The following is a 27,061-nucleotide window of genomic DNA, read 5'->3' as shown; positions in this document are numbered from 1 at the left end:
AGAGAGAAAAGTACCATGTGAATCTTGAAAAGATAGGATTTGCTACAGTTTAAGGACAGAAAGTGCTGTTAAATTGGTTACTCTTCCCTCCTGTGTAACACACTTCAGCAATTTACCCTTGAAAAATGGCTATCTTATGTTCTGCTGCTGTACTTTGGTGTCAGAAGTAACACCACAGAGCAGCACTGCATCTGGGCTAGGACTCCAGGTACAGTTATTTTCCTCTTTGCCAAAAGGAAACAGCCTCTGCAAGTATGTCTGTTAGAACATGAGATGGTTATCTGGGCATCTCAGCAAGTAATGACCAGGATTCAGGATGTGGGATCTACACACCAGGAACTTCATGCATTACACAGACCTCCCTTTTTCCTAAGAAATACAAGTGCTCAGCATTCCAAAGGATACTTAAAAGCTTCATCTTGACTATACTCTCTGCATTGTAACTTATAATGATACACAAAGCATTTTCCAAATTGACTTAATTCTCTGCTTTTGATATTCCAATGAACAATTGCAACACACACCTCAGCTATGAGGGTAGGCTGAGGGAGCTGTACAGCCTGGGGGACCGAGGGGACCTTAGAGCTGCCTTCCAGTACCTGAAAGGATCCTACAGGAAGGCTGGAGAGAGACTTTCCATGATGGTGTCCAACAAGAAGACAATGAGGAATAGCTTGAAGATGAGAGACCAGATCTTAGGAAGAAGTCCTTCAGTACAAGGGTGGTGAGACAATGGAACAGGCAGCTCAGGGAGGTTGTGGATGTCTCATCCCTAGGGGTATTCAAGGCCAGGTTGGATGAGGCCTTGAGCAGCCAAGTTTAACTGAGAGGCATCCCTGCCCATGGCAGGGAAGTTGGAGTAAATGATCTTTGAGGTCCCTTCCAATCTAAACCATTCTAGGATTCTACAAGTAAAGATTATTCCAATCCAGAAGCTACATCATGCCACACATCAGGTGTACATTTTGTTAGTTTTGAAATCCATGCTCTCCTAAGAAATACACACACCTTAATGATGTCCATAACAGACTCTAAAAGCTGTCCTTCTCCAAAGCAAAGTCAGAACTCGGATCAAAGTTTAGCTGCTTTTCCTGTGTCGATATTTGATACCCCATATTTTAAACATGGAGCTTCTAAGAGGGCTGAATCACTCAGGGCCTTAGGATACAAAATACTGAGTCTGTCATCTCTAATTTATGAATTTTAATTCACACAGATAATGAGATTAATTCTCACTGCTGGAGCAGCATCCACTGCTTTCTGCAAAGAAAACCAAATTCCAGATGCCAGTCAGGGGCCGTTTGCAAGGTGCTTGCTGCTCGAAACACGCATATTAAACCCCTTGGTCAGTATCTTTATCATCGTAACTGAAAACACATCTATGCTAGCCTTGGAAACTCCTCTGTTGTTGCACCATGGAGACAGGAGGAGATGAAAAACCTGGGAAATCTCTGCTGCTGTTATTCGTGCAGTGAAGAAAAACTGGAATGAAAAGAACTACTAAAAGGCAGCAATTTCACATCAGCTACTAATGTTAAAATGTATCTTCAAATTCTATGTGCTTCCTCTTCCCTTTATGCTTCTAGCTACATGCAGCTGGGTGGGGCGGACCCCAGGCACAAAGCCAGGCTGGGTGCAGGGTGGGTTGAGAGTAACCCTGAAGACGCTTGGGGGTGTTGATCGATGAGAAGCTCACCATGAGCCAGCAGTGCCCTCAGGCAGCCCATAAGGCAGCTCATAAGGCAGCTGTGTGCTGGGCTGCAGCAAGAGGACTGTGGCAGCAGGGCAAGAGAGGATTCTGCTCCAGTACTCTGCTCTGCTGAGGCCTCACCTCTAATCCTGCCTCTGTTCTGGTGTCCCCAGAATAAGGAGGACATAGAGTTGGTGGAGTGAGTCCAGAGAAGGGCCACAAAGATGATCCAAGGGCTGAAGCACCTCTGCTATGAGGACAGGCTGAGGCTGCTGGGGGTGTTCACCCTGGAGAAGATTCCAGGGGGACCTTAGAGCTGCCTTCTCATACTTGAAGGGATCCTCCAGGAAGGCTGCAGAGGGACCTTCCAAAAGGGTGTCTAGCAACAGGACAAGGGGAAATGGTTTGAGGCTGAGGGAGAGTATGGTTAAACTGCATCTTAGAAAGAAGTTCTGCAGTATGAGGGTGGTGAGCCTCTGTGAATGCCTGCTCCTTAGGGGTGGTCCAAGGCCAGGCTGGATGAGGCCTTGAGCAGCTGAGTCAGTTGAGAGGTGTCCCTGCCCATGGCAGGGAGGTTCCAACCTGAGTCATTCTAGGATTCTATGATACATCTACACACACCACTAAAATGGAATAAAAAAGGGAACTGTACCAAACCAGGAAGAATTGGTGCAAGCCACATATGTCTGCCATCAATTGTGTCATTCACTCTGTCAATTAGTTTGTCTGGGGTGCGGACATCTCCAGATACATCTTCTAAACTGTTGACACTATCTGGAAAAGCAGCAATATCTGAAAACAAAAACAACTTTAAGGGTAAATAACCAGAAAGAGGGTATTTCAGAAACACCAAATTTAAAAGTTCATGTTTGGTCTTCCAGATTCCATGAGCAAGTATTAGCCACCACAGCAGTCAAACTTAAAAACACTCCAAGTACTTCCCCCAGGTAGCTCAGGAAATTTGGGCTCATTTTTAGGAGGAGAGTAACCCTTACAGATCCTGGCATTCAAACTAATTATTTTAACCAAAATTAATTAATTAGTTGCATCTAATTTATTGTCAAATATGTATTTATGACTAAATCAATAGGTTTCCCTCAGGAAGAATAGGCATTTGCCAGCTTTTTTTTGTGTGTGTGTGACCAAGTGCCACATTTTTAGCATGAACTTGTGAAAACTTCTCATACAAAACTTATCTCAAGGGAAGTATCCTTGCAAGAGGTAGTCATCCATTAGATTAAGTTTTGTTAGGGATACAAATTTGTAACTGTCTAATAAAGAACTGGGATTGGTTAGTCTGAAGAAGAGAAGGCTGAGGGTAGACCTTCGGGCTCTCTACAACTCCATGAAAGGAGACTGGAGTGCGGTGGGGAGGTCAGTCTCCTTCCTTTATGACAAGTGATACAGGACAAGAGGAAACAGCCTCAGGTTGCAGCAGGGGAGGTTAAGGTTGTAAATTGGAAGAACTTATTCACTGAAAGGGGTCTCAAACACTGGAACAGGCTCCCCAGGGAGATCGTTAAATTCCCTGGGGGTGTTTAAAAGAGGCAGAGATGTGGTGCTGAGGGCCATGGTTTAGCACCAGACTTGGTACAGTTAGACAATGGTTGGACTCAATGATCTTAGAGGTCTTTTCCCACCTAAACTGTTCTCTGATTCTATAAAAGCCTTCTTTCAGTTCTTTGAAAGGGAAAGATTAAACCTTCTATTGAACAAGCTTTCTAGGTAATCACATTTCCTCCATAAGAGAACATTTATGTTAGAAACAAACCTGCATTAAAGATATGCAAAGGAACTAGGATAGATGGCACTGTCTTCAGAATTACAAATCCCTAGTAATTTCCCCTTGTCTTGCCTTCTAGAAGGCCTGAGTCTGTAAGTACTTAGAAAGAATTTAAGGAATAACATAGCAATGCCTCAGCTGTTTAAGAAAGGCCTGCTCCAGACTCAGCACTAAATTACCACATTTAGTACTGCACTAAGACAAATATCCTCTTTTGGGGATCCTAATACATCCAAGCAGCTCCACTGCAGGGCAGAAACACGCCATCATTCAAAAGCAGCTGAGGTGTCCTTCTAGTACAATACACTGCCAGGTAGAGACACGCTCTCTGAAAGTGAAGTTCAAATCCCTTGCTCTTAGAAACAATTTGTTACCACTTTTCAATTTCAAAATGCTGCTTCTCCCTTACAGATGTTTCAGGTTCATCATGTATCATACAAGATACAAATAAAAACAGCACTCAAGAAAAAGCCTTCACTACCTTTTTCTTTGTAGCCTCTATTTATTAGGCAAGAGGGATCCTCAGAGACCCACAATTCACCAGCATCCATGCTTTTCATCTTTTCTACTTGGCTAAGAAACATTTCTTGCAAGTGACTGAACTACATGAATTATATGTTGGGGTGTGAAGCTTTCAGCTCCTAAGAGACTTCAGCTGATACAGAGCACCCAAGTGTAACCTTGATGACTATGAATCTTTCAAACATGTCCTTTATTCCCTCTGTTGGTTACCCAGGGAATGCTGAATCAAAGTCTCAGCCTTTACCTTCGTGACTCAACCGGAAGCCTAGAATAGCCCAAAGCTCCAGGCCAAGAGTTCTGAAAACTGTGTTTCTTGTTGCACAATGAAAGAGGAACTGAACTCAACCCTTTTAAAAGAATTTACAGCTCAAATACCCTGCTCCTTCCACATCACAGAAGAAGTAAACTTTAGTAGAAAAAAAATACCATATCTTCCTGCCTAAGCTTTCCCTTCTGTAACCTTGTCCTGCTTTGTCGGTGCACCCCATTCAGAGAAGAAATGCTCTGCAAGTACATAGAAGACAGTAAACAAGTATCATAACATAGAGATATACAGAGGAATGACACAGGATCAACTGGCAATTTGGAAGAAGCAGCAAGTGATACCATATGATCATTTGCCAGGGAGCAAACTGTGTATCCAAAAAGGACAAAGGTGCTTTCTCTGTGGAAGGATACTGCTTTCAGTGAGCAGGATTTGGTCTCCATGTTCATTGAACAACTCAAGTCCATTCAAACCAATGTAGTATGGATCACCCCAACTTGTCAAAAGCTGAAACTGGAAAACAACTGAAAAATAAAAAGCTGTTAAGGAAAATGTTGATACTGATACTTAATCCTAACAGATTACTTCATTTGCAGCTTCACAGCAGCCCACATCTCAGTGTCAGACACTCTCATTTGCAGTTCAGAAGAGGGGGGAAAAAAAAAAAAACAACCATCTGGTTTTCACTTCTGACTTCACTATATCTTAAATCTCTCTGAAGAAACAATTTCCTTTCAAGGCAAGGAGTCCACTGATAATACCCACAAATGAGCAGGTAGTACAACTAAGCAAAAGGCTGTGTATGCTTACATGTGTAGATGTTCACATGTACGTGTTTATCCCATTGGATGAAGACCTACCGAATTTATAGCTCCATTTATTCATATTTAACAGAAGCCTTTCTCATATTCTTGGTATCTTGTTAATGTCCCAGAAATAGCTGGAATCAAAAATCTCAGGACTCAGAACCGCAGTTTATAACTCTACAATATTCTGTATGCCAAGTAAGAAAATTACAGACAAGGATACAGCCACATGGCATTAAGGGTGCTTCATAGTCCATACTGGCTTGCTCCATTCTCTTTGCCCCAGGTCTGCCAAAAAAAAACCAAGACAAAATACCTTCACTAGTTTCTTTATGTACCTTTGGCTCATTCACAAATCAAGAGAACAAACCCACAGAACTAAGCCTCCACACGCTGGTGCTTGCATTTCTGGACTAGATTGTCCTCTGATCTCTGCTTAACAGTCTACAGTTGCAACTGAATGAAACATTTTGCTCTCAGTGCTTATTTTCATCCAGGTGCCTCATACAATTGCTTCAGGAGAGAATATGAAAGAACACTGAACATTAAAGCGAAATTGGGAGGTGTAGAGAGTAAAACCAGCCTACTTTACCTCCTTTGTACTTTATTAATCAGCTGGGGCTGCAGGTAGTCAAGGAAGATAATTTCTTGGGCAAAGTCAAAGTGGCAGTTGCCTGGTCCCTTGCGGATAAGAAAGCCTTCTGGTGGGGAGATGCTGTGACCATCCAGCAACACATGGACTACCTTAGCCTTGTGTAAAATAACATGAGGTGAGATTACAAGACATGACATAAAATATACCAGATCCAAAACAACTAAAACCATTCCAGATTCTGAAATAAAGTCAATTTTATTACATTTACTGCATTCCTCTGTGAAATGGCAGCCTTCAACAAGAGGAAGCCTAAACCAGCAGACACCAGTTGCCACCCATAGTGTACAATTCAGGGCACCATAGCCAACACTGATGAAGATGGGAGAGGAGAGAATTTGGGGAAAAGAGGTAACCAAAAAAAAAAAGTATGGCAGAGGCACTGCAATTATTGCCTCTCACTAGATTTTGTCAAACTGAAGCTTCCCTTCTTCCCCAGATGGGTTACCAAACCCTCAAACAGGTGGCCCTGGGAAGTGGTGGAGTCACCATCCATGGAAGGACTGAAGAGGCAGGAAGATGTGGTGCTGAGGGATGTGGTTTAATGGTGGACTCGATGTCAAAGGCCTTTTTCAACCTAAAGAATTCGACAGTTGCATGATTCCTGAGCCTTCAGGAGAATAGAATAGAATAAACGAGGTTGGAAGAGACCTTCAAGATCACTGCGTCCAAGCTATCATCCAACACCACCTAATCAACTAAACCATGGCACCAAGCACCCTATCAAGTCTCCTCCTGAACACCTCCAGGGATGGGGACTCCACCACCTCCCCAGGCAGCCCATTCCAACAGGCAATCACTCTCTCTGTGTAGAATTTCCTCCTAATAACCAGTCTGAACCTCCCCTGGCACAGCTTAAGACTGTGTCTTCTTGTTCTGATGCTGGCTGCCTGGGAGAAAAGACCAGCCCCTGCCTATCTACAACTTCCCTTCAGGTAGTTGTAGACAGCAGTAAGGTCTACCCTGAGCCTCCTGTTCTCCAGGCTAAGCGACCCCAGCTCCCTCAGCCTCTCCTCACAGGGCTGTGCTCCAGACCCCTCCCCAGCTTTGTTGCCCCTCTCTGGACACCTTCCAGCAAGTCAACCTCCTTCCTGAACTGAGGGGCCCAGAACTGGTCACAGGACTTGAGGTGTGGCCTAACCAGTGCAGTGTACAGGGGCAGAATGACCTCCCTGCTCCTGTTGGCCACACTGTTCCTGATACACTGCAGACACTCATCAACAGACTGGAGAGGCTGGGCTTTCAAGTCAGTCTATATCATATGCACACCTGGAAGACGGCCAAGGGCTCAGGCCCAGCCAGCATGGAGTTAGGAAGGGCAGGTCCTGCCTCTCCAACCTGATCTTCTATGATCAGGTGACTGCCTGGTGGATGTGGGGTAGGCTGTAGATGTGGTCTGCCTGGACTGCAGCAAGGCCTTTGACACCGTTCCCCACAGCAAAGTGTTGTCTAAACTGTCAGCTCGTGGTTTGGACAGCAGCACTCTGTGCTGGGTTAGGAACTGACTGGAGGCTGAGCCCAGAGAGTGGTGGTGAATGGTGCCACAGCCAGCTGGTGGCCAGGCACCAGTGGTGTGCCCCAGGGAGCAGTGCTGGGCCCCATCCTCTTTAATATCTTCATTGATGATATGGATGAGGGGATTGAATCAGTCATCAGCAAATTTGCAGATGATACTAAGTTAGGAGCAGATGTTGGTCAGTTAGAGGGCAGAAGGGCTCTGCAGAGGGACCTCGACCGACTGGACAGCTGGGCAGAGGCCAACAGGATGGCATTCAACAAGTCCAAGTGCTGCACTTTGGCCACGGCAACCCCATGCAGAGCTACAGGCTGGGGTCAGAGTGGCTGAGAGCAGCCAGGCAGAGAGGGACCTGGGGGTGATGGTTGACAGCCACCTAAACATGAGCCAGCAGTGTGCCCAGGTGGCCAAGAAGGCCAATGGCATCCTGGCCTGCATTAAGAATAGTGTGGCCAGCAGGAGCAGGGAGGTCATTGTGCCCTGTACTCTGCATTGGTTAGGCCACACCTTGAGTCCTGTGTCCAGTTCTGGGCCCCTCAGTTTAAGAAGGACATTGAGACAACTGAATGAGTCCAGAGAAGGGCAACAAGGCTGGGGAGAGGCCTTGAGCACAGCTCTGTGAGGAGAGGCTGAGGGAGCTGGGGTTGCTTAGCCTGGAGAAGAGGAGGCTCAGGGGTGACCTCATTGCCTCTACAACTACCTGAAAGGTGGCTGTAACCAGGAACGGGTTGGTCTCTTCTCTCAGGCACCCAGCACCAGAACAAGAGGACACAGTCTCAAGCTGTGCCAGGGGAGTTTTATACTTGAGGTGAGGAGAAAGTTCTTCACCAAGCGAGTCGTTCGTCATTGGGATGTGCTGCCCAGGGAGGTGGTGGAGTCACCGTCCCTGGAGGTGTTCAAGAGGGGATTGGATGTGGCACTTGGTGCCATGGGTTAGTCATGAGGTCTGTGGTGACAGGTTGGTGACCTCGAGGTCTCTTCCAACCTTAGTTATACTGAGATACCGTGATAAAGGTGATCTGAGGAGGCAGAGCCATCATGCACCCAAACCCACTGCTAGATCAGGCCTGAAGCCAGCCTGTAAGGAACCACATAAGCTGCTGCTCTCCCTCAAGCAGACTCTCTTGTGGGCTACATTTACAGAGAGCCTGCACTTCCCCATTTGTCATTGTGGCAGCTGCCACTTGGACTTTTCCAGGACCGTGCAAATTCATCTACCAAGCAGTGCTGTATGTAACCCCAAGGCATATGAATAAAGAAGAGGGACCCATACCAGGCAGAACTCAGCTTTTTCCACATCACAGATGCAGGCACATCTTATGCAATCTCTGAAGATTAAACTAAATCATTCAGTCATAAGTATTCAGGTGATGCAGGAGCCTCCTCACTCTCCCCCATGAGCACCATCTGGGGTTGTGTAAATGATCCCAAACACAATAATTCAATCATGCAGCAACAATTACCACTACATCTAGCCCCGAAATGTAATAAGTATAACTTCATGTTAACCACAAGTAGCATTTATTGCACTCTTTCACTAACTACTGGTTAAGGAAGGAATGATCCTGTATAAGATGACAAGGTGGCCTCATACCTGGCACTATGGTTAAAGCTTGGTGACTAATGAACTGGACCAAAACAGCTAGTTAATACATGACTTAATTTAGTCTGAAGGGAATGTGAGTCGGTTTTCTGCTCTTCAGTTTTTACCCTGCCTGCTGTACAGTTTGAGGTTAACTTATGCAAATATTGAGTTTTCATTATCAGGATTTCCATTAAAAATATATAAGCAGTATCCAGAGTTCAAATTCTCACTTCAGGTGTCTAGCTGGGATGAATTTTGAAGCATTCAGAGCACTATGCAAAGCCTGGGTATCATTGGTGACCTGAAATTCATCCCAGTTTTCATACTTTTTCCATCTCTAAGTGATTTTTGCATTCAATTACAATTTCACAAAATTATATAGGCAATATCCCAAAGGCAAAGGACCTGGGGTTTTATTACACAGACATTTCTTGATCTGAAAACCTCAGGTTTTGTGCTAGACTAGAGGATGTGCTCAGATTAACTAGAGGGGAATGTTTGTATGAGTACCAAGCATGGAGAAATAGCTTTTTCTGGTTTCATCTTCAGCACTCTTGGAAAGAAAGGATATGTCCTTTTTCAGATCAGAGACTCTCCTGCATGTTACTTTCCAGCTGAATCAGTCTGCCATGCTGAGGAGAGGAAGTAAAAAAATCCACTGAGGTACACTTCAGTTTAGGAAACGTATTGAATGGGAAGTCCAGAGACATGGAGATTAAATCTTACCTATTATACCACAGCTCCCTACATTTATGTGCCCTTTCCGGCCTTCATTTCTAAGTAATGTTCATCACCTGAGAAGGCACTCAGCCATCACACTGAGCATTTTACAAATGGCATAACAAAGCTTTCAGGAGGTGATTTTTCATCAGGCTGGAAATAGCACACAAGGCTTCATTTTGACAGTTCACTGCCATTCCCCTCTCATACTGAAGCTGGAAATAGAATCCACCAGTCCACAGCTGCCTAACAAATCATTAGATCTCATACCTGGGGACTGCTTCTGCAAAGGCACAGAAATACTGCAGGAGACAGATGTCACAATCCCCGAGGTTTACAGTCTGAAGCCTCTTCACTGGGGCCCTGCAGATCCCTTCTATCTTCAGGTTTCCAAATAATTTATCATTTTGCAGGACTGCAGGTCATTTAAACTGTACCCACTAACTGCTATGGCACTTACAGGTGAGCCACCTGCATGCATACTGGATCAAAGCCCTCTCTTTTTTGTACCTGCCCACAGTGAAAACAAACTTTTCTTTCTTTTTTTTTTTTTTGGTTTTGCTTTCAAAGACCAAATTCCATGTTAGCTTATAGGGATTTGACTAGTTCTTTCCCTCCCTTAACTAAGTGTGGTGGTTTAGGCTGGGTGCTGGCCCAGATGCCACTGCACAGACCATACCCGGGAGGTCCCAAAAGGAGGGCCAGCCCACTGGGTGGTCACAGCAAACCAGGTATTTCACCCATAATTCCCTGCTCCTCTATAAAACATCCGTGCGGGGTCCTTACTTCCTCTTTCGTCCCTCGCCGCTGCCCAGGTACCACGGCTGAGCCGCCTGCCTCGGGCCTGCCCATGCCAAAGGCTGGGTTGAGGGGAAGGAAGAGCCCGGGGGGGGGCGGTTTGGGTGTACCCCCGGGTGGGGACGGGACGTTCTCGGGTACGTGTTGGGATCTCTCTCCTTGTCACGGTGCCTGTGGTTTGCTGTAAAATTCTCTTTGGGTTTTTTTTCCATTTAAACTTTCCCCCTTTTTTTTTTTTGCAATCCGTTTGTCTGAGTCTTTCTTTTGCCTGCGGTGGGAGAATTGGTCTCCCAAACCACTACACTGAGACACACATACAAGGAATTCATTTGGTATTAAGATTTGTGTTCCATCTTTTTCCCCTTGCTCTGCCTTGGAGAAGCTTCGGGTTACAATTGCAGAGGAAAGTGTTGCACAGCTGCACTTCAAGAGTTCCTCATGTTGTATTTTGTCCACTGAACCAGAGAGATTTAGGTTGGAAGGGATTCCTGCATGCCTCCATTCACAGCTCCTGCTCATCATGTTGTATTTTGTCCACTGAATCGTAGAGATTAAGGTTGGAAGGGATTCCAGCATGTCTGCAGCCACAAATCCTGCTCAGAGCAGAAAAGGCTGCAAAGCTAAATGAAGGTGCTCTGGACTTTGTCCAATGTAGTTTTACAAATCTCCTACCAGTGCAGAGTGTCCCACAGCTGCACCACCCTTACAGGGAAGAATTCTTCCTCTCACGCTGAATCATATCAACTAAGTAACAGATCTCACTAAAATCCCTAGGTCTGCCCCAGGGTAGATGTTCAGATGGTGAGCTCAACGTGCTCCTCAATCCTCTCATGGATCAAACATGTCAGGTTAATGCAATATATGACAAGATCAGGAGTTGTATTTTAGAGTCTCTAATGAGTTGTAACGGAAGATCTACTGCTCCAGCCCTGGGGGAGTCTTTGGCACTCAACAACTCCCCATGCTGATGTTCAAAGAGGGAACTCCTCCTCACACATTTATTAAAGCAATTCCTGGAAGGTAAATTTACACAAAGAAGCAGTTGCACAACTTTTGCCCCTATCTTGCCCGATCCTAAGAAGGATCCATGCTTCTAACTCCAATGCTAGACTCCCTGGCAGAATTCTTGACCAGAACTCTGATGATCCTCTTTGCTCTGGCTCTCTCTGGCTTAAAGCATGCCAGCAATTTCCTTATCTAGTGACTGAGTTTGGACATCAAGAATGCAGCAGTGATATGTGAAGGGGAAAATCTGGAAACAAATGGATTAATAAACTTTCTGTGCAGTGAACAGCAACTATGTCTTCATTATCAGTACAAGTTGAATGTCTTGCTCTGAAAAAAACCAGGGACATGAAGCACAGCCAGACTCAGAGTGCCAGCATGACACAACATCATCTCCAACAGGTCTCAAATGCCAGTCCAGTCTGAGACTTTAATATTGAAAAAGATATAAAATATAAAACATGCAATTTGGAAAAGGAAGAGAGGAGCTATGTTATGGAATTTTTTAACTGATCTGTGTGAAGAAGTCAACTTCACCTAAACCCCATTTCGGTTTTAGAGACTCTGCTTGTTGCTTGGGGAAAAAGAGTGCTCATTAGTTGGCCTTCTGGAACTTACCTAACCAGAATTTCAGCTGGGTAAGCATCTCCATTCTAATGTTCCTGCATCAAGAGGTGTGTGGCCAGCAGGGCAAGAGAGGGGATTCTGCCCCTTGACTCTGCTCTGCTGAGACCCCCACCTCCAATACTGCCTCCAGTTCTGGTGGTCCCAGCATAAGGGCATACAGCTGGTGGAATGAGTCCAGAGAAGGGCCACAAAGACAATCCAAGGGCTGGAGCACCTCTGCTATGAGGACAGGCTGAATGAGCTTGGGTTGTTCAGTCTGGAGAAGACTTGATTCTGAAGGGACCTTAGACCTGCCTTCCAATACCTGAATACAGGAAGGCTGGAGAGGGACTTTTCATGAGGGTGTCTAGCAATAGAACAAGAGGGAATGGTTTGAAGTTGAGGAAGAGCAGGGTTAGACTGGATCTTAGGAGGTTCTTCAGTATGAAGGTGATGGGACCATGGAATAGGCTGCCCAGGGAAGTTGTGGAAGCCTCCTCCCTGGGGACATTCAAGACCAGGCTGGATGAGGCCTTAAGCAGCCAAGTCTAGTTGAGAGGTGTCCCTGACCGTGGCAGGGGGTTGGAGTAGATGATCTCTGAGGTCCCTTCCAACCTGAGCCATTCTAGGGTTCTGTGATTCTTGGAAAAAGAAGTACTGATTGACTGACCTTCTGGAACTTAACTAAACACAATTTCAGTTGGGTAAACATCCCCATTCTATCATTCCCAGGAAATAATCATAGGGTAGCCCTAAACAGCAGATAAGGAGAGGATACCACTTCACCACCATAGATCTTGAAAATTATATGTGCTATGGTAGGTGTCTCTTGGAAAAATCAGCTGTGAAGATTTCTTTAAACTATCTCTGGCTTTTTTTCACTATTTGCTGTTTGTAGAGACAGAAATGCATTACACCCGCCACGAAATTCAGCCTCAGACAATCCAGAAAGATTTATGGTGTTCCATTAAGGCAGCTATATTCATTCATCACAGTACCAATTTTCCAATGCACTGCTGTATATTTTGCTGGCAGTGCTCCTTTTCTTTTACTTACCCCTCTATAGGTATCCTCAGGAGATTTATTATAGTTCCAAAAGCGAAGCCCTGCAACGCTTTCAATTTTATCAAAATGGATGGTGAGCAGATGATCTTCTCCAAAAGAGAAGGGAATGAGCCACATATGGTCATCCTCCACCGTGATATTAGTCCCATCTATTAACCTACAAAGAGAAAAATCCATTAAGTGCAAAGAAAGAAAAGAAAAAGCTTACTTTTCTCCTGAAAAGCAGGCATTAAAGGTGTTAGGGTTTTTTTTCTAGATGGCACTTCCAAGCTTCCAGGGCTCATTGTACCCAATGTGGATGCACTTAAAAAAGCACAGCAAGCATCAGAAATAATCTTCAATGGTTGAATTAGAGACAGTGAGGAGAGAAAAATCAGGATGTCCTTTAATTGAGTCTGTTTGAGGAAAATCAGAAAAATCCTTAGTTCTTCCCCTGTGTGGACAGTGGCAGGCAAAGCAAAGCTCAGCTACCTCTGTACCGAGATGGCCAAAGGCAAAACTCGAAGTCCCAGACACAATCTAAGTTATTAATAGAGTGCCATGGCTAACCCAGGCTATCTGGCACTCTGCACTGTGTTACTATGCCAACGCAACTCCTCTGAATCCTACAGCGAGCTGGGCGGCAGCTGGAGAGACCCAGAGAATAGGCAGAGTTTGTTCCCATCCTTCTTCATCCACACAGTCAGAAACAGCCCCAGTTTTTATAAAGCTTCCTACCAGCAGGATGGTGCCTCCTCACAAGAGCACAGACTTCAGGCTGGCTAGATAAAGTTAATTCCATTATTTCCTCATTTTGGAATCCTGACAATATTCTTCTGCCACAAACTGCAGCATACAAAGACGGAGTGAAGGAGAATATGAACTAATTGTCCACTGTAATGACTTTGGTACACTGCCCTGTGTACTTACTATTTATTTAAAAGTTTAATGGAAGATTGAGGGCCAGGCTTGGCAGATCCTTAAAGAAAAAGATTTCAGTAATGACTCTTTCACAGAGGAACTGATAAGGGAGCCCGTGAGAGTAGCTATAATCCTTGACTTCATCCTGAACGGTACACAGGACCTATTCCAAATGCCACAATAGTGTACTCAAATTCAATATACTTACAGAAATACCAAAAGCCATAAAAGCCCTTTTTCTTGTGCCTGAAAGAGTTTTTAAACAAAAACTATAAATATATATAAAAAAATTCCACATCCAAAACCCAAACCAAAACCAGAAGGAGCAACAAAATAAAATCCTTATGCACGGCAGAGAGACTATCAGGAGCTGTTATCGTGGAAGCACAGAACAAATGCACCTCACTGACTAAGAAAGACATTAGAAAGAGAGTGGACTTGAAAAATCAAAGGCAGCCTGGCTGAGAAACAGAATGGAGAAAGTTATTACAAGCCACCTCTCAACAAAATACATGAGCAAACCCTCCTAAACTGATAGGATCATAAAGTCTGGAAGGCTAAATGCGTATGCACAGGCCAAAAAAAAGAAAGAGTGTGAGGGCTAGTAAGCAAAAGGTACCATGAATAAAACTCCTCAACTCCATCAGAAGCAGAAAGCCTGCCAGAAATTCTGTAGGATGAACAGATGACCAGAAGTATTCAGAGATGAGACACCAAGAGAAAGCTAAATGGATTCTTCACATCTGGGTCCATCATGGTAGAGCATGGAGAGGCTCCACTGCCAGAATCTCTTTATCACAGGGGCTCTCATGGGAAGATTTCTTAGATCTTGATTCCTACAGAAGAGCTTCTCATACAAAAAAAGTAGAACCACCATGGAGTTCTATACAAGCAGGCTTAACATTTGTATTAGTCAGATGAGAGGAGTTACCAGGAGCAGAGTTAGTGTGCACAGAGATGACATTCTAAGGAAGGCTCAGCAAAGACTGCAAAGAGAAGTCCTAACTTCTAAAAATATTCCCAAGCCATGAACATGCCAGAGGACAAGGTCACAACTGAAAACACCCTTTAAAATGGAGATATGACTTAGAAACAACAGCCTGTAGCTTCATTAACAACCAACTGCCAATTCCTCTCCAGACCTGTAGCCTATGATTTCTATACTGCTACAAGTACAAGTTCATCTGAGGAATTCAGCTTGTCCATGAATGAAATTTTCCTGGACTTATTAAGGGGGGGAAAAAGGCTGCCAAAGGAATGGCATCTATTTGTGCCATTCCCTAATGCATTCTCACACTTATCCAGAAATCCTGCATAAATATCCTTGCATATGCATGGACAGATGCTACACAACACCCACACTTCTGTGTGGAAAGTCTTTAGCAGAGATACCAACCAGGCATGTTGCCATCTCCTAGCTCAAAACCCCAGCTTTTGGAAACATCTCATTCATGTTTCTCCAACAAGCTGTTCCTGGGTAGCTTGTGAAATCCAAGAATGAGCAGTGATGGGATGAAAACCATGTGCATGTTAACATGTGTTAGCATAATCCAGGCTTCCAGCATTCTGCCACTTTTCTACAGTTTGATGGAAGAGGCATCTAAACCTGATAAACTCCAAAACTGTTGGTGGAAACAACAGGCACAAAGTAAAAACATCAAAAAGAGCCCTGCAGAGAAGGCTTGGGCATTCCAGTTCTTCTGCTACTTACTTGGCCAGTGTTCTGGAATCTCCTGTGTACTCTGGAAGATCATTTAAGTCCTGGGGTGAAGCACAAATCTGTTCTGTAGTTATTTTTAGTGTCTGACCATTCTTTCCTATCACTTCAAGTCCTGTCAGGCCAAGGTAATGAGAGTCTCCCCAGGTCGTGGTAAAATTCAGTTGCAGACCTACACGAAAGAATAGAGATACAAAACATCCATGTCCATACTGATGGGAAGGAAGCAGCCAATGGGAGCATGCATGCAAGCCCCAAGGATCATCAGTATGAGCATTTTGGTTAGAGTAAATAACTTACGCTGCAGTTGGGTACTTCCTGCTTGCCTACTTCCAGGCAACAGAATCATGGAATCACAGAATGCACTGAGTCAGAAGGGCACTTGAAAAGGCATCTTGTCCAACCCTGCTGCGGTAAGCAGGATTATACCAAACAGATCAGCCTGCTCAGAGTCCCAGTGAGCCCAACCTTGAACGTCTCCAGGGATGGGGCCTCCAACACCTCCCTCTATAACCTTCCAGTGTTTCACCATCGTCATAGTAAAGAGCTTTTTCCTCATGTCCAGTCTCGATCCACCCTCCTCTACTTCAGAACCATTGCCTTTGTCCTGGTGCTGCAGGCCTTTGTAAACAGTCCCTCCCCAGCTTTCTTGTAGCCCTCTTCAGGTATTGGAAGGCTGCTCTAAGGTGTCCTTGGAGCTTTTTCTTCCCCAGGCTGAACCACCCCAACTCTCTCTGTCTTCATAGGAGAGGTGCTCCTAGAATTATTTATCCTGTAAATCTCTGATAGACTACCTGGGGGGGCTACCAACATCTCATATCAACAGCAGACCTATTAGTCTGCAGCCTATCATCTTTTGCCAGCTAAATGACTGTATAGATTAATAAAAATCCAGTTTCTCAGAAGCCCATAAATTGTTCAAGAACACCAGCTCACTGTTAAATCAACCCCCAGATTTGGTTTATTAATGTGTTTATTATCTTCACATCAGCACTGGACACATGGAAGGATTCTAATGGGAGAGCAGCAGTGCTGATTAGCCTGCACCTCCAGATAATAAATAGGAAAGAAAAACTGGCCAGACAAAAGATCTTCAGATCCACCTGTTTCATGCCTTATTGGAAAAATATAAATAGCATGGACAGATATAGCAAGTAATGATCCAATCTGATCAGGTTCCATAAAAATCCATCACTGTAAATTAAAAACATCTTTCTTTTTACACATTAGAGCAGCCCAGAAACACCCAGGCTGGATAATGTCTAAAGAAGCACCAGCAGTCACGACATGCTGTAAAACAAACAAGCATTAAACCTATTAAGCCTTCCAGCCCAATTACCTCTGAACAGCCACAGCAATTTACACCAGACTAAGTCTTGATGTACACATAAATTCACTTGAGTGCAAGATTTCATTAGCATTTGCAAGGGCACTAAGAAATTAAGAGTCCTAGTGGTTGACAAGTTTGGAGCTACGGCTACATTGATACTTGATGCAGTTCCCAAGGCCACTGCTGGGACTAAACTTGCTTAGTGCACCACCATACAAGGAGAGGGCCCAGGCAAACCCAGGGGAAAGAAAAGGCAGTGAAACCCACAAGATTTAGAGTTCACATCACCAAGCCAGTGCCTTCAGAATCTCCCAATGACATGGTGGAAGAGACCTCTGGAAGTCTCTAGTCTGACTCCAGGCTCCCACCACGTCATTAGATCAGGTCTCAGGAATCTGAGTGGAAGTTTCAACGTCTCCAAGACTTTCAGATTTCAAAACTCTGTCAACCTGTTCCATTGTTTGCTTGCTCTCAAGGTTTTTTCACCCTTATTCAGATTCCCAGTTGGAAATTCTTGCTGTTTCTGCTGCCTCTTGACACCAAGGCAAGGTTGCCTGCAAACAGCCTGGACCCATTCTTTCTGTGTCCTCCCAAGAGATATAGGCAGCAAGAGGATCTCCTCTTCACCTTCTTTCCTCCAGAATGAACAAACCCAACCAGCTCTCTCACTTTTCTCACACATCAGGTACTCCACTTGCCTGACCATCTTGGTCACCCTACTCCACTGGACTTGCACCATATGTCAATGTTCTGGTTGTCCGAGAGAGCTCCATAGTTCACACAGTACTCCAAGTGCAGTCTGAGAAGCATCAAACTCAGGGAAAGAAACCCTTTCCTTGCCCTGCTGGCTGCATTCTTATTTCACAGGCCAGGAGGCAGGTGGCCACCTTCACTGCAAAGCTGCACTGCTAACTCTTGCCCACCTTGTGATGCTACAAGGCCTTCAAGCCCTTCAGTGCCCACCTTGTGATGTTACAAGGACTTCAGGACCTTCAATGCAAAGCTGCTTTCCCAGCTAGCTGACTCCAGCCTGTTCTGTAGCTTGGGCTATTACATGCCACATACAGGTCTTTGCATTTGCCCTGAACTTCATGAAGTTCTATTGGGTAACATGATGAGGTCACCATTTCTTCTGTTGAGGTCCCTCTGATTAACAGCCTTGCCCTTCAGCATATCAATCATTCCCCTCCCTTTGGTACCCAGTCTTGGTGAGACTGTACTTTATCCCATCATCCAAGATCTTTAAAGACATTAATCAATGTACACTAGTAGCACTGATCCCTGAAGGACACTAGCCACTAGCTGGACTTTGTAGCAGTGATCATCATACCTGAGGCACTATTTCTCCTTGACATCCTAACTGGTAGCAGGTTGCAAGAGACGAAAAGTGCCTACAACAGGTTAAGGATACAAATCCCCAGTGATTCCACATCCTGTTTGTTACCAGGAGTTCCAGGTGAAAAAGGCAGAACAGGTCCTAAATTTTGCACAAGTCCCAAGAATTTCCCAAAAGAAGAAGCCAGAGGACCCCACAGAGTAAGGAGAATGAGGAATAATATGCAGGGGCAGCACAAGGTATGCAAAATAGGCAAAACTGAGGTTGCAGCTTCTAGTTGGTTTTTGGCTTTTGCAGCAGTCCATTTACAAAGTCCCTTGGAGCAACTCGTGGCAATATTTTCCTGTGTGAAAGACTAAACTGGAGTTTCCTGTGTGTTTTATAGGACATGCAAAGCCTCCCTTCAATACAATCACCCTTCTCCAGCTCTTTCCTGGCAAGAAGTCATGGAAATCAGGACAGCTTTGTCTGGTAGAGACAAGTCAGTCCAAGCAGCTGATTAACAGTATCTTGGTAGTGTGAGAGACTGCATCTGCTGAGCTCTCAGTCACACCCTCACCATCTTTTTCACCCACTTTGAGAAATGGGAGGAGGGAAAGGAAGTTCAGAGATATGAATTAATCATAGACATGTTCATAGATCACAGCTCTAGATACAGTTCCTAGATCACAGGCATGGCTCTCAGACAGGTGTCTGGCTAAGCCACAGCACTGGCTGTGTTTTCAGACAGCATGTTCCAGCTTGCTAAAGACTTCCTACCAGGCCAAATAACCCTATTTCCCATGTGCTGGTCAAAGGACCAGGTAGGCAGCGATACTGAAACTTGTGGGTCATCCAGAAGAACTCTGGACAATAGTTTCAAGGCCTGCAGAGAGCAGGTTTGGTACAAGATAATTAGGTAAGGATAGAACATTCTGCTCTAGCTTTATTGTAAGGTGTCTGTTGTCACTCCCAGCTGAGCAATTACACACAGGATCCCAGGATGTCAGAGGTTGGAGGGGACCTCTGGAGATCTTCCAGTCCAACCCCCCTGACAGAGCAGGACCACAGAATCCAGCACAGGTCACACAGGAACACATCCAGACAGGGCTTGAAAGTTGCCAGAGAAGGAGACTCCACAATCTCTCTGGGCAGCCTGTTCCAGTGTTCTGTGACTCTTACAGTAAAGAAGTTCTTCCTCATGTAGAGGTGGAACTTCCTGTGCTGTAGTTTACATCAATTGCCCCTTGTCTTATCACAGGGTACAACTGAGCAGAGACTGTCCCTATCCCTGTCCCTTCCTTCCTGACACCCAGCTCTCAGATATTTATAGATATTTATTGAATCCCCTCTCAGTCTTCTCCTCTCCAGACTAACCAGCCCCAGCTTTCAGCCTTTCCTCATCAGGCAGTGCTCCAGTGCCTTCATCATCCTTGTAGCCCTGCATTGGACTCTCTCTACAAAAATATCTCTACAAGAATACATAGGACTGGGAGAGAATTCCTGGGTGAGTGACACAGCTCTTTCAAGTCTCATTCAGTGACTAGGCAAATGGCTAGTGTTAGTTTTCTGAGATTAAAAGCCAACTGTTAGGATATCATGGTTTTAATACCATAGCAAACAAAGCCTCAGTCTTAAAAATTCAATTACTCTTCTTTATTCTAGAGCTAATGTCTGTCACAAAGTTCTGCACAGCTCTGACAGATCAGACCCTCCTTGATAACATGTTAGGGAGAAGGATGGTTGAGCTAGAAGGAAATGTGAGAACTTACATTTTCCAGTGAATATTCCTGATTCCTTGGGTATGCAGTCAGAGAAAGGCTCTGGCTCTTGAACCTGAAACACAACCCAAGAGGTGCAATGAACAAATACACCATAGAAACTACAACCATACTGCTTACTGATGCAAGGAACACCATAGACACTACTGCTTCCTGACGCAGCTGTTTATTGAGCCTACCAGGGGACAGGCTCTGCTTGACCTGCTGCTCTCCAATAGGGAAGGGCTGGTGGGAGAGGTGACCGTGGGAGGCTGCCCAGGGTGCAGTGACCACGAGATGGTGAAGTTTTCAATATGCAGGGAGATAGGGAGGAGCACCAACAGAACCTTCACCTTGGACTGCAGGAGGGCAAACTTCAGCCTCTTTAAGAAACTTATTCATAAAGTTCCCTGGGTACCAACCCTCATGAACCGAGGGGCCCAGGAGGGTTGGAGCTGCTTCAAACAGGAGCTCTTGAAGGCACAGGAACTGGCAGTTCCCATGTGCCGAAAGATGAGCCCAGGGGAAGGCTCTGGGCCTGGATGAGCAAGCAGCTCCTGGAGGATTGAAGGGAAAAAAGAGGCTGTGTCACCTTTGGAAGGAGGGGAAGGCTTCTCCAGGTATGTCCAAGGAAGTGGTTAGATTATGTAGGAATAAAATTAGAGAGGCAAAGGCCCAGCTGGAACTGAAGCTGAACACCTCTGTGAGAGACAACAAAAAGCATTGTTACAAATATATCAACACTAAAAAGAAGGGCAAGAAGAACCTCCACTCCTTACTGGACCTGCAGGGGAACACGGTGACTGAAGACAAGGCAAAGGCTGAGGTCCTGAACACCTTCTTTGCCTCAGTGTTTAACAGCAGGGCAGGAGTTCAGCACCAGTGGCCTCCTGAGCTGGGTAATAGGGTCGGGGAGCAGTGTGATGCCCCAGAAATCCATGAGGAATTAGTTCAGGACCTGCTGAGCCACTTGGACACCCACAAGTCCATGGGACCGGATGGGATCCATCCCAGGGTGCTGAGAGAGCTGGCAGATGAGCTGCCAAGCCGCTCTCCATCATTTTCCTCCAATTCTGGCTCACTGGAGAGGTCCCAGGTGACTGAAACTGGCCAAGGTGGTCCCCATCCACAAGAAGGGTCAGATGGAGGAACCTGGAAACTCCAGGCCTGGCAGCCTGACCTCAGTGCCAGGGAAAGTGATGGAACAGATTATCCTGGGGGCAATAACTGCACCTGATGGATGGCCAAGGGCTCAGGTCCAGCCAGCATGGAGTTAGGAAGGGCAGATCCTGCCTCTCCAACCTGATCTCCTTCTATGATCAGGTGACTGCCTGGTGGATGTGGGGAAGCTGTGGATGTGGTCTGCCTGGACTTCAGCAAGGCCTTTGACACCGCCCCCACAGCAAACTGCTGTCTAAGCTGTCAGCCCCTGGCTGGGACAGCAGCTCTCTGTGCTGGGTTAGGAACTGACTGGAGGCTGAGCCCAGAGAGTGGTGATGAATGGTGCCACAGCCAGCTGGTGGCCAGGCACCAGTGGTGTGCCCCAGGGAGCAGTGCTGGGCCCCATCCTCTTTAATATCTTCATTGATGATATGGATGAGGGGATTGAATCAGTCATCAGCAAATTTGCAGATGATACTAAGTTAGGAGCAGATGTTGGTCAGTTAGAGGGCAGAAGGGCTCTGCAGAGGGACCTCGACCGACTGGACAGCTGGGCAGAGGCCAACAGGATGGCATTCAACAAGTTCAAGTGCCAGGTGCTGCACTTTGGCCACGGCAACCCCATGCAGAGCTACAGGCTGGGGTCAGAGTGGCTGAGAGCTGCCAAACAGAGAGGGACCTGGGGGTGCTGATTGACAGCCACCTAAACATGAGCCAGCAGTGTGCCCAGGCAGCTAAGAGGGCCAATGGCATCCTGGCCTGTATTAGGAATAGTGTGGCCAGCAGGAGCAGGGAGGTCATTGTGCCCTGTACTCTGCATTGGTTAGGCCACACCTTGAGTCCTGTGTCCAGTTCTGGGCCCCTCAGTTTAAGAAGGACATTGAGACAACTGAATGTGTCCAGAGAAGGGCGAAAAGGCTGGGGAGAGGCCTTGAGCACAGCCCTATGAGGAGAGGCTGAGGGAGCTGGGGTTGCTTAGCCTGGAGAAGAGAAGGATCAGAGGTGACCTCATTGCCCTCTACAACTACCTGAAAGGTGGTTGTAGCCAGGAAGGGGTTGGTCTCTTCTCCCAGGCAACCAGCACCAGAACAAGGGGACACAGGCTCAAGCTGTGCCAGGGGAGGTTTAGACTCGAGATGAGGAGAAAGTTCTTCACTGAGCGAGTCATTCGTCATTGGGATGTGCTGCCCAGGGAGGTGGTGGAGTCACCGTCCCTGGAGGTGTTCAAGGGGAGATTGGACGTGGCACTTGGTGCCATGGTCTAGTTGTGAGGGACAGATTGGACTCGATGACCCTTAGGGTCTCTTCCAACCTTAGTTATACTGTGATACTGTAATCTCCCTCCCTGTCTCACCAACCAGACTGTCCTGAAAATAATGGAAAACATCCCCCCCCAAAAGTAAGAGGTCACATGGAAAGTCAGAACAAAAAGTCTGGAAGGAAGGGAAGACCTCAGAAAGTATACCACAATTTCCTCTCAAGAATCAAGGGGCAGAACAAAGAATGAAGCTTGTTCAAAAGCTTGCATTTGTTCTTGGACAAGAGTAATTAATAACAGCCTCTGCTAGTGAGCAGAGTAAACCAGAACCTGAATGACCAGCTGACAAAATTTGCTGATCATACTGGGGCAATCAGGGTAGTAAAGACAAAGGACAGCTGCAACGGGTTGCAGCTATTTCTTGACTGAATGAGCAGGATCAGATGGCTGAGGGAGCTGGGGCTGTCTAGCCTGGAGAAGAGGAGGCTCAGGGGAGATCTTGCTGTCTACAACTCCCTGAAAGGTGGTTGTGGCCAGGAGGGAGTTGGTCTCTTCTCCCAGGCAAGCAGCACCAGAACAAGAGGACACAGTCTCAAGCTGTGCCAGGGGAAGTTTAGGCTGGAGGTGAGGAGAAAGTTCTTCACTGAGTTGTTGGCCATTGGGATGTGCTGCCCAGGGAGGTGGTAGAGTCACCATCCCTGGAGGCGTTCAAGAGCGGATTGGATGTGGCACTTGGTGCCATGGTTTGGTCATGAGGTCTGTGGTGACAGGTTGGACTCGATGATCTTTGAGGTCTCTTCCAGCCTTGGTGATTCTGTGATTCTGTTCACTGCAGGTAAATTTAATGCTGCTACATGTGAGGAAAACCACCTTAACTTCATAGATACCTCTACAGAACTGGGTTCCAAACAACATAAGAGCAGACTAGAATGAAGTTTTGGCATTATATGAGCAAGTCTACAAAAACACCAGCAGTCAAAAAGCCAAATAGTAAATTACAAGTCTAGGCTCCTTCTGTATAGTTTCATTTATCATTAGAAGTAGACACCTATCATCCAAAACACATCCAGCAGACCTACACTGTGCCAAAACCCAAAATAAAAGCCTTGTCAACAGTTTTCTCCTCCTCTTATATTAGATCTCTGCAGCTTAACCACTGACATCTTGGAGCTTCTAGAGTGCAATATACTTCAGGAAATGTTCCTTGTGAGAATTAAATAGGTGAAAATGCACAGGAACTAGGTACTGAAACAAAGGCACACAGATTACCTACAGCAGGTGGGACACCCTCCCCCTCCATCAGCCCCCTCCTGTTGGGGGTACCTTTATTACAAAACACTGACTGTCTCTTTGATGTCTGATGCCATTCCTTCAGAACAACTTTAGAAGACCAGCCTGGGAATCAAAATGTGTAACCCTACTGAATATCAAACCCCATGGATGCAACAAAGCTGCTGGCATTACAGAATGCAGAGCAACGTTCCCCTTCGCAGGCTGTAAAACATCTGTGCCAAACACCTCATCACCTCTTCTCTTCCTACTTTCTTGGCTGCTCAGATCCCTCCATTGCACTATCTTTTCTTTCAGACATGGTCTAATTCTCTCCTATTTCAAATACTTCTGCTTTTGAGCCTTGTCCTGCCTGTGTTCCGAGATACATACAGTTAAAACAAAACACTACCATAGTTCAGGACTTAGTGGAAAAGCAGTAGAAGTATTCCCATGCTCCTACACCTGACTACCCTGCACCTTCCATGGGAGCAGGACCAACCATTTGGGAGAAGACATATAGAAGAGATTGTAACAGGGGCATAAATCTCAAGTGGCCTGAAGAAGGGAATGGGGAATAATTGTATCACAGTATCAGTCAGGGTTGGAAGGGACCCCAAGGATCATCTAGTTCCAACCCCCCTGCCATGGGCAGGGACACCTCACACTAGATCAGCCTGGCCAGAGCCTCATCCAGCCTGGGCTTAAACATCTCCAGGGATGGGGCCCCAACGACCTCCCTGGACAACTCATTCCAGGGCTTCACCACTCTCATGGGGAAGAACTTCCTCCTCACCTCCAGCCTCAATCTCTCCAACTCCAGCTTCAGTCCATCCCCCCTAGTCCTATCACTACCTGAGATCCTGAGAAGTCCTTCCCCAGCCTTCTTGGAGCCCTCTTCAGATACTGGAAGGCCACAATGAATACATAGAATACATAGAATAAACCAGGTTGGAAGAGACCTTCAAGATCACCACGTCCAACCCATCAACCAATCCAACACCACCCAAACAACTAACCCACGGCACCAAGCACCCCATCAAGTCTTCTCCTAAAAACCTCCAGTGATGGCGACTCCACCACCTCCCCAGGCAGCCCATTCCAATGTGCAATCACTCTTTCTGTATAGAACTTTTTTCTAACATCCAGCCTGAATCTCCCCTGGCGCAGCCTGAGACTGTGTCCTCTTGTTCTGGTACTGCTTGCCTGGGAGAAGAGACCAACATCCGTCTGTCTACAACCTCCCTTCAGGTAGTTGTAGAGAGTAATAAGGTCACCCCTGAGTCTCCTCTTCTCCAGGCTAAGCAACCCCAGCTCCCTCAGCCTCTCCTCGTAGGGCTTATGTTCCAAACCCCTCACCAACTTTGTTGCCCTTCTCTGGACTCGTTCCAGCAGCTCAACCTCCTTCCTAAACTGAGGGGCCCAAAACTGGACACAGGACTCAAGGTGTGGCCTAACCAGTGCAGTGTACAGGGGCAGAATGACCTCCCTGCTCCTGCTGGCCACACTGTCCCTGATGCAGGCCAGGATGCCATTGGCCCTGTTAGCTGCCTGGGCACACTGCTGGCTCATGTTCAGTCTACCATCGACCAGCACCCCCAGGTCCCTCTCAGCCTGACTGCTCTCCAGCCACTCTGACCCCAGCCTGTAGCTCTGCATGGGGTTGCTGTGGCCAATGTGCAGAACCCGGCACTTGGATGTGTTCAATCTCCTGCCCTTGGCCTCTGCCCATCTGCCCAGCCTGTCCAGGTCCCTCTGCAGAGCCTCTCTACCCTCCAGCAGATCAACTCCTGCCCCCACTTGGTGTCGTCAGCAAATTTACTGATGATGGACTCAATGTCCTCATCCAGATCATCAATAAAGACGTTAAAGAGCATGGGGCCCAGTACTGATCCCTGGGGCACACCACTAGTGACTATGAGGTCACCTGGGAGCCTTCTCTTCTCCACACTGAACAGCCCCAACTCCTTCAGTCTGTCCTCACAGCAGAGCAGCTCCAGCCCTCTGCTCATCCTCGTGGCTGGACACCTTCCAGCACCTCCAGATCCCTCTTGTAATAAGGGCTCCAGAACTGGAGGCAGTACTCCAGGTGGGGTCTCAGCAGAGCTGAGCAGAGGGGCAGAATCCCCTCCCTGGCCCTGCTGGCCACACTTCTCTTGCTGCAGCCCAGGATCTGCTTGGCTCTCTGGGCTGCAAGTGCACACTGAGAGCTCCTGCTGAGCTTCTCCACCAGCACCCCCAAGTCTCTCTCCTCAGGGCTGCTTTCCAGCCAGTCACTGCCCAAATTGTTTCACTTCTTCCAGCACTGAAACTAGGGGACAATAAATGAGCTCAGAGGCAAATAGAAAGAGGATCTTGGTGCTATGTGATTCAAGCTGGGAAACTTAGCACAGAGCACTCTAAGTTGTAGAAGTGCAAAGGGGTTCAAAAAACTAGTGAAGGAAACACAAGATCACAAAATGGGGTTGGAAGGGACTTCTAGAGTCCAAGTGCCCTGCCAAAGCAGGGTCACCTAAGGCAGGTTAAACAGCACAAAGATCCATGGCAAGATACTAAACACAAAGGTCACTCAAAAAGTCCTCATGTGATAAATTTCAAAGGGCTGGATAAGTGTTTCAGAGAAACAGCACCAGTGGTAGGTCTGACCTGCTATGAAAGTTGGCATGGTAAGGATTATTAAATTCCTGGGAAAGATATCAGCATGGACTACACTGACAAGAAAGACATTGCCATAAGAGCTTTTGAAAAGTTCTGGAGTCAGTGCAGTCCACACCGCTTCATCCACTGATCCTGCTGCAGGAGAAAAGGGGGAAGGACCAACAGGTAGAGGCTGTTCAACCCCAGTACTGGTCTGAAGGACAACATCAGGCTGGGGAGGACAAAACATCTAGCAGATCTGTGTCATTCTAATGTCATAAGCATTCATCTACAAAGCCTGAGTACCAGCAATTACAGAACGACAGGGAGACCAATGGCTCAGTCATAAGAGTTTTTGTCATGCCATTGCTGATAGAGTTAGACAAGGAGTAGGAAGAGCAGCAGAGATGAATAGCAAAACAAAAGGTAGGGCCTCTGAGGAAATGCCAGACAGTTCAGGTCTAGCCTGATGCAGTGGAATGGGCATTCTGCTGAATGCCCACAGCAAACAACACATGATCAAGAAGAAATTCAGTTTGTGTTCACAGAACTCACTCTCATCTCTATCCAAGTAAGTGAAGGGGGAAAAAAGTCCAATCCAGGAAAGATGTTGAGTTGCTGGAAGGTGTCCAGAAAAGGGCAACAAAGCTGGGGAGGGGTCTGGAGCACAGCTCTGGGAGGAGAGGCTGAGGGAGCTGGGG

The 27,061-nt window shown here is 46.4% G+C and overlaps 1 protein-coding gene across 1 annotated transcript in view; it reads right to left on the bottom strand.

Moving 5' to 3' along the window:
* KATNIP (katanin interacting protein) overlaps positions 1 to 27,061 on the bottom strand; it is an 87,290-nt gene that overhangs the window by 11,451 nt on the left and 48,778 nt on the right. Inside the window, exons 15-21 of the mRNA XM_054180739.1 lie at positions 20,048 to 20,111; positions 15,625 to 15,802; positions 13,005 to 13,170; positions 5,659 to 5,816; positions 5,290 to 5,354; positions 4,674 to 4,784; positions 2,343 to 2,482 (exon numbers count right to left, since the gene is read on the bottom strand). Of these exons, the coding sequence (XP_054036714.1) occupies positions 2,343 to 2,482; positions 4,674 to 4,784; positions 5,290 to 5,354; positions 5,659 to 5,816; positions 13,005 to 13,170; positions 15,625 to 15,802; positions 20,048 to 20,111 (882 nt within the window). The remainder of the gene's footprint in view (positions 1 to 2,342; positions 2,483 to 4,673; positions 4,785 to 5,289; positions 5,355 to 5,658; positions 5,817 to 13,004; positions 13,171 to 15,624; positions 15,803 to 20,047; positions 20,112 to 27,061) is intronic.

The sequence above is a fragment of the Dryobates pubescens genome, chromosome 4, assembly GCF_014839835.1.
Source record: "Dryobates pubescens isolate bDryPub1 chromosome 4, bDryPub1.pri, whole genome shotgun sequence".
In the NCBI taxonomy this organism is placed as follows: domain Eukaryota; kingdom Metazoa; phylum Chordata; class Aves; order Piciformes; family Picidae; genus Dryobates; species Dryobates pubescens.
The sequence above is the reverse complement of the archived record's forward strand: the minus strand, read 5'-3'. Positions and strand labels throughout refer to the sequence as shown.